Source organism: Centroberyx gerrardi, chromosome 11, assembly GCF_048128805.1.
Source record: "Centroberyx gerrardi isolate f3 chromosome 11, fCenGer3.hap1.cur.20231027, whole genome shotgun sequence".
Lineage (NCBI taxonomy): Eukaryota > Metazoa > Chordata > Actinopteri > Beryciformes > Berycidae > Centroberyx > Centroberyx gerrardi.
Genome location: NC_136007.1, coordinates 18,808,951 through 18,820,815, shown reverse-complemented (window position 1 = coordinate 18,820,815; position 11,865 = coordinate 18,808,951). Strand labels below are relative to the sequence as shown.

Genomic DNA, 11,865 nt, shown 5'->3' with positions numbered 1-11,865 from the left:
CCATTGTACTGTCAGGGACATAGGGGAGAAGAGAGTTTAAGTATTGTTTGAATGCAAAGAGAGAAGTGTACCTATATTTGTCATGTTCAGTTTCCTAGTCTGCTGTGATGATGCTTATTTGTAGGAAATAAGAGGGGGGTGGGGGGGTGGGGGGACAAGGGCTGGACGTTGTGATGCTCCACTGGCTGATGTGCAGTGACAGACTGTCACTGTCAACAGCATGTCAGGCAGGTCAGCAGATGCTAGGCCGACAGTCAATGAAATATTGAAGTCAAGACACTGCTATCATGGATCTAATGTCTCAGAAACAGGCTGTGGGTCGGAGAAGAAATATGTTCCTATATGTCACAGGGTTGTAAAAGGAGTGTCCAGTCAGTTACAGCCTGTGTCAAGTACAAAAAAACATTTCCTTCAGTTCATCAGACCAATACTGTACTTCTGGACGGTCAGGATGAACATAGACCCTATAATGACACAGATCACATACTCGCTACACAATAAAGGAATGTGCTCTTCTTGCTTTTGTTATGTCCTATTGCAAAAGAGAATAATTCTCTGTTGGTTAGTTTTATCCTCCAGGTGTGGACAGAGGCGTTGCTGAAGCCACTCTAAAGTAACCTAGATCCAGTAATCTAAATCTGACATTCACATAGTGGCAGCCATAGCTGGTTTTAATCTGGGAATTTGATGCACCTCCTGTTAAGCCTCCTATTGCCAAAAATGAAACATGAAAAATGTCAAAGATTAGATTGTAATCAAGACGAGGAACATTTATTTCATGCAATGATTCTTTGAATAAACACAAATTTGTGTTGATTGTGCATCCAACTTGTTACCCCACCTAAGAGGTAAGATGTAAGACTCCACTAGTTTTGTTTTCATAAATAAGACAAAATGGTTGTAGCCATACGTCCCTACTCTATATTTTCTCAGTAGGCAAGTTAATTGCTATTTGTTATATAAGTGGTATAGCTCTATGGATTTAAATTAGACATATGTAAAATTTCCTGATGAATTAAGAAAACATGTAACAAGGTAATGAAGTGTCTAGTCAGTACAAAGATACAGCTATGTTTAATCCCTTTACATTACTGCCATCTACTGGATCAAGTCACAACTCAAAGACTGCCTTAACTGGAAATATATTTTCTGTTACATACATATTCAAACTAGAGTGCAGCTATAGGCAAGATTTTACACAGCACTACATATATATTTGCCATACAGTCAATCAGCAAGTTACCTTAGTAAACAGAAACAAGCTAAAATTACTAATTCATGTAAATCAATTTAAGTAGTCATCCACTCTTGTTCTATAAACATCAACAACATAAACAACACCAATTGAAAAATGAAAACTTTATTACAACACACACAGATATCCAGTCACTTTCAAGGCAGGTAGCTAATACAGTTAGTCCTGAAAACTGGGTGTAGTGGATGTAAAGCCAGAAATAGTGATGAGATTTTCAAAACAACACATATGTCCATTAACATCTATCACCTCTGGACACTTTACAACATACAGAGTAGATCTGAGCATGCCAGACTCAATAAAAACCCAATTACTGTTTTGCATAATAATGTACTGCACAAACTTACTATTGCATAATGATGTACTGTACAAAATCAACAAACTGCCCTTTAAAATAATTGGAAAACATTGACCATATGGAACAGAGTTAATACTCAGCAGTGTCAATGGTACAATGGTGTTGGTGCATGTAAAGCAGAACTGACGGTGCATGATTCATGGTTGATGTTGGGCCACAGCTATTCTTACAGTGGCAGATTTTAGAGATGTTTATTATCCGTTTGGGCTCCCAATCTGAAAACGTGAACAGCACCTCAGACTCGTTTATGCTAAGGCAACCAAGACTGCCTTATGTACAAAGAAGGCAAAAACATCAGCCGGAGCAATAACCGGGCTGCCATATCAATACGAGTTAAAACTTTGCTCACTCACATGGGAATTTCATTATAATTCATAATCTACGACAAATCGGGCACTTTATTTGCCATGGGTACCTCCAGTGTTTATGTGAAGCTATGGATGTAAACAATACAGTGTACAATTGTGAGAACAAAGAGGAAGACATATTTAAATTGCTGTGTTACCGCCCAGTGAATGAGCATAAAATTAACGGAAAGTAACACAAACAAAAAAATCAAGGGAAAAGCCAATTCTAGACCACGTTCCATTGAGGCAAATGTATTGATCTCAGCTTTTATGATCAGTGGACATTTCAGACATTTCTCAAATAAAATATACACCCATTGCAGCTAAAACATGTACCTCTGGTTCTACCATTTAAAACAAATACACTTTTCGAAAGGCCAAGGGTTTAAAAATAATAACATCCAAAGGTTGATGAACGGTAATGCCTGCAAAGGTAGTGACTTGACGAATGAAGATGAAAGTACCATTAACACCTCTTGGCAAGCTAATATACCAGACATACCAATTAGCTGAGTAGTAGCAAACGTGATCATGACAGTACGCAATTGGCCATTAGGAAAGACACATAGGAAACAAATACGATACACTTAAAAACAATACCAGCATTCTTAACATGCCATTCTAACCTCAGACCATTGCTTGTCATATTTTAACGTTCATTTGGCATTTGTTATCCATTTTGGGCTGTATAATCACTACCAAGGCCTTCCACTGCAGCTGAGCATGTAGCTTAAGAATTTAAAAAACAACATCCATGACATGAGATGAAAACACCACACTAACCACCAAAGCATCCTCTTTTTCCATTATACCATAACACATTCTCTGAGAACCGTCTCAGCCAAAGAGAAAGATGCCAAACAACTGGTCTGAGGTATTAACCCAGATCAAGGAAAGACTGACATGTAATGGGACCCACGCTTGTAAAAAAAAAAATCCAGAATAATTATTTATTTTATAAAGATCTAAACTCAAAGATTGCATGCGTCACAACTCTAAACTAACGGGTGACCTGAAGTGATCTCAGATTCTAGTGATTAAAGATCTTGAAAATATGTCCTTTGGATATACTGTACATACTTATAGGTATGAAAATAGATTGCGTAGATCCAATATTTTTTAAAATCTTCATACTTTTCCCCCAAAAACTAATATTTAAAGAGGGGGTGGGGTGGCAAAAAACACCAATCATTATAATGAATTCATGTTAAAGAATTTAAAAAAATTACATTACAGGGACAAAACATTTATATTCTCACATATTTACAAAAAAAAAAAAAAAAACCTTCTATAAAAGTATACATAATCTATGAATAGGCCTGTTGCACACCAGGTACGACATGATGCATTGTTAGGCAAACGGATGCAGATCCTCGTCCTAGTCTCATGGCAATTTCGCCTCTTCTGCAAGACAAGATTCAGCACGCACACAAGGCAGCTTTGTGGTGCTGTGGTAGCATATTGCGTACATCGGAGGAGCTTTTCTGTCTCTTTTGAGCGCGCCTCCGACGGGTTTGTTCACTGTGTGCTCTGCTGTGAGGCGTCCTGCGGCGCAAACTTTTGTTAGGGGACCGGCCGAGGCGACGGCGAGGAGTTCTGAGCTCGGGGGAACTGAGTGGAGAACGACGAGGCCTCTTTAACAGAGGAGTAGGTGCGGCGGAGTCCGTTCGAGTTCTTGAGTCCTCATTTTCTAAAACGTTCACGGGACCCTCTGAGGGGGGCGGCGCGGCCCTCAGAGCGTCAGCGTCAGGTGAGAGCTGTGAGGTGGCACAGGAAGCAGCTCCACACGACCCATTCCTCTGCTCCAGAGTTGCGTTGCATTCACTGAACGGGGAGGGAGCATCCACTGCATGGCTCTGCTGGGGAAAAACAGCAAATCAAACAATTGTTGGGTCTGTTACTTTTTCTTTTGGAATTAAATGAAATAAATTTTGCCAACTTGCCACTGAAACAGTCTAAAGAAATATGACATATACAGATGAAAGCTATAAATATATTACAAATAGGCAAAGCCTCATGATAATAAACAATGGGTTAAAACAATTTCAAATTAAGCAAGACCTAAATAGATCTACAATGGGTTTTGTGCAGGCTGCATGCACACGTGACAATGTGGAGTGAATAGACAGTAAAGACAGATGTGACTGTCAAATCAAAGGAGAAATCTGGGTCATGTAAAACTGATAAACTGGAAACAGACTCAGAGCTGTCTCTCTAGCTGGCCTGTATCTATTCATTGATTTTTTTTTATTATTATTTAAAAGCTTTTTTTTACTACAGCATTATCAAAAGTATCACTACATCACAGAGGCAATAGGAGAAAGATCAAAGAGTCATCTTCTCCTCCCAAAGAAAAATCCCTCTCCTCTTAAAAGGATTATGGAAAAAACGCACCTACTCTTCAGTTACTCTCTCTCTCTAAAGTTAAATTGAAAGACTGAATGCAAGACACTGTGCCATGGGTGTGGTATGTAGAGGGAATTGGTTAGTGTTTTCTCATTGGCAGTGTTAATTAACTTAGCAAAATTAAACAAATGTCCTTTGCAGTATCCGTTTCTCTGGTAACACCCATGGGACAGACTTGGATCAAAACTATTCCAATCCCATTAACGACATGAGACTCTTATGCAATGGAGACTTTACTTCTACTCTAGGAAATAGCACAACCCTTGGTAGAGACCCTGCAACAAAAGTTTTCTAGTCTCATGTCAGCTGTGAGCTAGCTAGTCATTAATGTTGCTATTTTTACATGGTATACACCTTAGCCAGCTGAGCCATCAGGACGCCCAGGACATTTGTTTTTTAATAAGCAATAAACAAGTTAGTAATTTCATTGTCTCAAAAAATGTCAAGAATGTAGAGGTAAGCAACGGTGGAAATATTGATCAATGTTTAAATGCAGAAGGGTTATTTTAATGTGTTGCTACTACTTCAACTGTGGGCACTTTGGCCAGGCATTCGCTCCACCCACCTCCCAGTTGCTGAGAATTTAGTATTCAACTGAGTCATTTTATATAATAAAATTATCCAGTGGGCAAGTGGTTCCCTATACTGGCGCCTGTGACACAGCATCTTGCGTTCAGACTTCTAACTATGAAGTGAGATGAAGGTTTCAGGTGGCACTGATGATAACCAAGTTTAACTTATAAAAGACAGTTATTGAGTTGTGAACAGGTTATCAATCTCTCATAAATTATGTGGATATTACAAGAACAAAATGTTAAACATTTAAAGACAGAAGTCTCCTCCAGCTCAAGTAACTATTATTTAAATCTATATGAGCAAAACTTCCTCAATCAGAATAGAATACCACTACTACAATTACTATTACTACTACTACTGTTCCTCTACTACTACAGCTAATAATATTAACCTGCCTAAATAGAAAAGACTAAGCAGCTGTAATTATCTGTAAAGGTATTTGTTATTTCTGCATTAACCAACTTGATCTCCAAATACCTGAGAATTGTTTTGGCCAACAGGTTCAACAAGAGGAGCCTGGCCTTGTTCAAGTATTCAGATAAACAGTAAATTGGGTTAGTTCATTGGCTGGCTGTGTTACTGACACTTTGATACATTTTCATTTACTGAGCAGTCACCTCACTACCACTCCAGGCATGTCCACTCCTCATGTTCTTCTCCATATATTTCATCTTCTTCATAAAACATGCCATCCTCCTCTTCCGCCTGTTGGCCCCGAAAACAAAAAGTAACTTGGTAAACTCATGGTCCACTAATGTAAATCACTGGTGTGCCCTTCAGTCATACAGCTATTTGTGTCTAAGGAGCTGCTGAAATTGGGCTACATCGCCTTCATAGTCTAACTGGTGAAAAGTATCAAACAAAATAACCACAAATAAAAACTGGACTAATATAAAAGACACATAAAAATACATTGAATAAAACCAAATCAGTTATGTATATTGCTCCATTGCAAGGGTGGTCTTGAGGTATTTAACAGTGACCGACTCCGCATTTGGAAAACATCTGTCATTGTGCTATATGGTCGATCCTGATGATCCACTCCAAAAGGAGGATGCAACAAGGCAGTAGCACTGACCTTTACAACATTACATGTGTTGTAAGGGGTTCCTGGGAAGGGAACGTGATCAATTCCCATAGCCATGTCGACAACAATCTCATCTCGATGCATAGGAATAGGCGGACCCTCGCGATCCTGCAGGGCCAGGACAATAACTGTTGTGTTGTCTGCACGAAGCATGCGCTCTTTCCAAAACAAAAGGGCTGTGCATCCCAACCGGGTGGCACAGGACATTCCCTTTGGTCCCTTGGGAGCAAACAGAGAAATCAAACAGCTGAAGGACAATGATCATTTAATAAAACTTTGTTGGAATTGCAATTCCTGTAAAACCCATCCCATCTAGGCTCAAACAATGGCTGCAAAACCATGGCAAAAATAATACTTCTGTCTATTTTGCTAGAAAAACAAACGTATTTTGTTAGACTTTTTAAAAATCTTTTTGATCAAAATCTTAACTATTTTTGACCTAAATGGGAATTCTAAATGAAATGAAATCTTTCATTATTGCCAGTATCCCACCATTCTGTTTTTAATTGTAGAAACTCAAATTGCGATACAAAAATACATGATGAATTGTGCAACCATTGCTCAAACTCAATTAAGAATGGATGGCATTCTAAAAGGTAGATATTGCAAGATCACATACCACCATTTTGTCATGACTATGACACATATTGACAGCATTCTTAGGAGGCATCATGTTCCATAGCCCGTCACTGCCAAGGATGATGTAGCGATGGTGCTTTGGGTCAAGGGTCACCACGGTGGTATCAGGCTCTGGGGAAACCACAAACTCCCCACTGTAGAAATCATAGCTCCAGAGATCACCTTTCGAGAGAAAAGGAAAAGATATCATTATTGGATGAATAATACAGTATACAGTCTAATTCTGTGCACACCGATCCCAGCGACAGGGCTGCTTTGTTTACCTAATGCTCGGGCCACGGCCAGGAAGGGGATCTGGTCAATGACAGTGCTTCTCCTTACAGGGCCATTGTGGGTCAGCCTGGGTCTCTTCCACACAACACGGTTCACCCCAGACTTCTTCATTACACTACAGTTACACAAGCATGACACGACAAATTTCAGTGCATAGGTACATTTTTAAGTCAGACTGAAAATAAAGCAAAATGTCTCAACAAATCTGCCGTGATGAATCGTCACAGAATTCCAAGGTTCATGCTTAATTTGTGAATTGAGATACCAGCTTTTAAAAACTGTGGAAAGACAAAATGCGGCCCCCGTCTTTTATGTGGTAACAGAGGTGCAGAATGTCTAGCTGCCATGGATGAAACATTATTGCATTATTTGATTTATCTGTCAACAGTGACAGCGCATGAAAAATCATTGTTATGCCTTCCATGTCCTATGGGAATACTCCATTTCACACTAAAGGGTTTGCAACGTTCAAAATGCAGAAATTATCTTTACGATAACGGCTGTACATTATTTTTCTTTCATTTGGGAGGACCTTGTATTATGGTCCTGTCCTCTCCTCATAAGTTTCTTAGGTCCTGTCTCCTGTTTTGTTAATCTGTTTGTTGTTGTGGTATTTTTGTATGTCTGAAAATCTGAAAATAAAGTTTACAAAATGCAGAAATTAACCTCCCAAAAATACTCAGTAAATAATAATATTCTTTTAAATAGATTACTAGACTATTGTCCATTAAAATAACATTTCAGTCAAATTTGAAAGAAAAAAAAACAAAAAAACATGATTAGCTTGTCAGCTGCTCCGTTCACACAGAACCCCGATTATGCTCATGGCTTTTCTCCATGTAATAGGTACTACTCTCTGCTGAATTAAATCCTTACGCATCTCCTTAACAGTTAGGCTAATTGGGGACATACGAGAGAAGCCAAGGATGTTCAAACATTGATTGTGAAGCTGACTGCTGAGATACAGACATCACGATTGTAGCAGTGGATGTGTTTCTTCACAAAACTTTAGCAAATCTGTGTTTTAGTGTTCTGATGGGAAACTGGAATGGAATACAACATTCTACAACATTCAGCAGACACTCGAAATTGACAAGGTTAACTAGAGAGAAAGGTCGGCCAGCCAGAGTGATGCATTTGGAGAGTACTTGTGTTGTTTTAATTGCTCCCACATCATCACTCGACAACTTATCCTCGTTTTGGTTTGCGATGTCTTTTGTACAGTAATCTGTTAACTGTTAGTTCAAAGTAACCAAATAAAGTGCCTCTACGTCAGCTGAGCAAGGAATACAAAGCTAAACAAATACTACAAATACTAGTGCACTTCTGTCATTTTCAAACAGCTCAACAGTACGCACTCCAAGCTCCTGCCAATGCAGGGGCGGGCAGCCTCACATGAGTACTGGGGCTTAGCAGAGGCGCACTTCTCTGATACCGAGCTCATGCATCAGAGCCTGTACGATACTGATCCTGCTACACGCCTGCTGAATACTGCACCCTCTGTATTTTCATATAGTGTTGGAAGAGTGGTATTTTATTTTCTTGTGAATTTGAAAAAGACTTGAATGTAGTCTAATAGTGAAAGACATATTCTACGCTATATGCATGAGTATTGCAATGGAGAGTCCACTTTATATGAAGTTCTTTCCCCCCCAACTCACCTGCCACCCAGTCGCTCAATCCGCTCTTTTTCTTTAGGAAGTTCAGGTTTGTGGTCTTGTGTGACTTCAAGTGCCCGGAGGGTGATATCAGAGTCATTGTCTTGCACCCCAACCACCACTGCTGAATCCCCGACATGTGCAATGTACATGTGAATACCCCGGATCACAATCACGCTGGCTGTGGTGCCTGACGTACTTGGCAGGCCAGTAAGAGTCTTTGGCCACTCAGCTGTAAGAGAAAAAGATGGAAAAATCTTTAAAAATGATTGACATTACTTGCCTTACATTCCCTTTTAAACTTTGAACAAATTAATATTTGTTCAAAGTTTAAAAGGGAATGGTGTTGCAAGTATCAGTGGTGAGAATAATGGGATATGAAAAGCAAAATAGCATAATTTTCAAACTCCTTTAAATGTATCAATCCAACACCCCAAGACTACAACAATATATTAAAGGCAACACCAGTAGAGTGGAGTTTTTTAGATTTTGGTGTGATAAGGTTTCTTAGAATTAAGGCAATGTTTCCCTTGAACTACGCTGGTTCCTGTCCCAACAAAAGCATTGTTTTTGCTTTTTAGAAAGACAAACACTTGGTGAAGAAGGCAGTGAAATGCCCTGCTGGACTCATGTTTAATTTACACTCCACGCCAGTGGGGCACAATTAGATTAAAGAGGTAACCATAAACTAGGGAAACCAGAAATAGCTTAGAAAACTACAATAACGACAAGTGCGATGAAAGAATGACAAAGGTGGCTGAGGGAATATGACTGCTATTTGAACAATCATTAAGGTGCAGATATCCTCTAACAAGCTCAAGCTCACATGTAAACAAAAGCAATGGACCAGAAAAGGAAATGCTTTTCCACAAGGCAACACAACCAATCATGTGATGTTTTAACCAATTGCAGACAGTCGCGCACTGGGGGGCGAAGAATTCGACTAGTTCAATCTAGGCAATCTATGCTCACTGCGGAGTCTGAAACCAATGTGGCACTTTTTTCACAAACGTGTCCTTTTAAACCTGCTGAAATTCATTTCTGCAGCAAGTATTCTGTGGCCTTAAGAGCAACCAGTGACTCACCTGCCGAGAGGCTGTATGATGCTCATTGCAAACTGCAACAGTAATATGTCCTACAAGGTCATTATGTTTTGGATGAGGGTATCAAGCCACTGACATCTTTGCCCTAGATAATGGCCAGGAACCAGGCATTGAATAGAGGCAGCACAGATAGCCTACAATGTGCACATCTAGTATAGTAGTGCAGTCAACTTGGTGATGGAAACTGTGATCATCCTCAGCTGTTGTATCTGGAGGATTTAGAATACAGTATTAAATGTTTGAGGTTCCACAAGTTTCATTCTTTATAATTTTTAAATGGAAAGATACCACGTCATGTTTGCCTCCCCAAATAACCACAATGTTACTGTATAAGTTGTATAATTCTGGTTCAGTGAATCTGTTTAGCTGGTGCTGGTAGGTTATCTCAATTTAGTCCAGCAGAAAGTACAGATGACAGAAACAGGTTTGCCTACCATTGAGCTAGAGGTTTCCACTGAAGGGCGAATGAATAAACCAGGTTACAGTGTCAGTGGCGTTTAGACCTAAAAACTCCTTAATAACCATTTCTGAAATTTCCATAAGGTCCTAAAACATTTCTCTCATTTATCCATTCCTTCTACTGCTATGTCGAAAAGATTTGTCTGAGGAAGATTTGTCTTGAGAGTGAAAAGCTGGGTGTTTAGAAATGAGTATTTTAAGCAGCAGATGCATGGGATGGGACAGCTGGCAGAGGATTGGACGTCGTCATACCGGCTGAGCAGGTTATTACTAGCTGTGACACAGTATACCCTCTATAGACATTTTGGCAGCAAGGATTATGACCAACAAATATGACTTAATATTTGTCCAAGTATGCAAGAAAAGTGCATGTAACCTTAAGTTTGTTGACTTACGTAGCTCTTTCCACATTGCGTGGTGGCAGGCAATGAACCCTTTCCGAAGGGCAGCACACACTTCACTGTGATCCTTCGACCAAAATCCCCTTTGCCTTTTCAGCAAATCCCACAGATTATCTCTTGCAAAATGTGCTGCTTCTCGACCCCCGTGGCCATCAAATACAGCGAAAAACGCCACAGATTTCCGAGTGTCGACTGTATGCTCTGCGACTTTTTCGTTTGATACCGATGTGCCGTTGGTCTCGCTGTTCTCCTCTGATAGACTTTCTACCCACATTGCAGAAACTGGAGCAGGTTCGGGAGTATGACCGAGTGTGTCTTCTGCAGTCTGTTTGGTGGGTTCACTCTCCGCTTTTGCCTCCCCTCCTCCATGTCTCTGCGAATTTAGATAATCTTCCATTGGTGACGGCGTCGGCTCGTACTCGATTTTTATCTCGAGAACATCCTCCATGTATTTCCTCCCTCCTTGCTCGGAAAATGCACTCATACGAAATATTACTGTGTCGTCCATGATTGTGAAAACCTAGCGTTAGCTGCCTAAACAACAATAGGATACATGTAGTTGCTAACCAGTAGCTTGCAGGCTAAATATTTGAACCAATTTTGCCGCGATAGTGTTGCCGAAGGCTTCCTTCCTTTTTTGTTTATCTTCTCCGACGGGTCATAAATGTCCCGCTGTACGTAATGACGTCATGTTTTTCCACCTATCAACCTTGGCAAATGCTGCCTAGCAACTACGCACGGTACGCTTGACGCTTACGCTACCTTCAAGTGCTGTCGGAATTTACGGGTGATATAAACGACCCAACAAAGTAGTAAATAGAAAACCGTTTAATTTCTGATTTTTGCATGCCCCTCGACTTCCCCTTGGCCCTTCCTCTCAGGAGAATCCCCACTGCCATTTTACGTGCCATTCCATTACTCTGATTACTCAAGTGAAGTTTCTAAGTTTGACTCTGAGGACAGAGGGAGCGAGTCACAAATTTTGACCCTCTTTTCAGCTTTTATTCCTGTCTTAAACTGGTCAACCAATATATGGACAAAATGCAGACGGATAAATTCAGAAAGGCAAGAAAATAACACCGCCAGAACAACTTCGAATTTGAATAGAAAAAAGCAATTTTTTAGGAAAAGTCATGAAAACAGAGTGACAATTAAAAACAAAAAACATAAATTCCACTCCTCATATACATTTTCTCCTATTTATTCATGCATTTATTCAACCGTTGCAGCTCAAAGTAGCTCTGTACCACTTGATTTTTAAAATAAAACAACAGCCACCAAAAACTGCTTTCATCACAAGGTC

At 39.9% G+C, this 11,865-nt stretch overlaps 1 protein-coding gene across 1 annotated transcript; it reads right to left on the bottom strand.

Annotated features, from left to right (window-relative positions):
* Positions 1-1,342: 1,342 nt before the first annotated feature.
* LOC139931817 (protein phosphatase 1D-like) lies at positions 1,343-11,180 on the bottom strand. Its single transcript, XM_071925422.2, has 7 exons — positions 10,557-11,180; positions 8,603-8,831; positions 6,932-7,056; positions 6,649-6,830; positions 6,021-6,248; positions 5,560-5,647; positions 1,343-3,816 (listed from the first exon to the last, which is right to left on the bottom strand). The coding sequence occupies exons 1-6, from the start codon at positions 11,068-11,070 to the stop codon at positions 5,564-5,566; spliced, it is 1,362 nt and encodes a 453-aa protein (XP_071781523.1). The 5' UTR covers positions 11,071-11,180; the 3' UTR covers positions 1,343-3,816; positions 5,560-5,563.
* Between the last annotated feature and the right edge of the window lie 685 nt (positions 11,181-11,865).

Bases quoted from the DNA above. Each gene is read 5' to 3' on its own strand.
- LOC139931817 (XM_071925422.2), bottom strand. From the start codon at position 11,070: ATGGACGACACAGTAATATTTCGTATGAGTGCATTTTCCGAGCAAGGA. The intron at 6,831-6,931 runs GTAAACAAAGCA...TTCTCTCGAAAG, and splicing joins GGCCGTGGCCCGAGCATTAG to GTGATCTCTGGAGCTATGAT. The intron at 6,249-6,648 runs GTATGTGATCTT...TTTGCTCCCAAG, and splicing joins ATAGTCATGACAAAATGGTG to GGACCAAAGGGAATGTCCTG.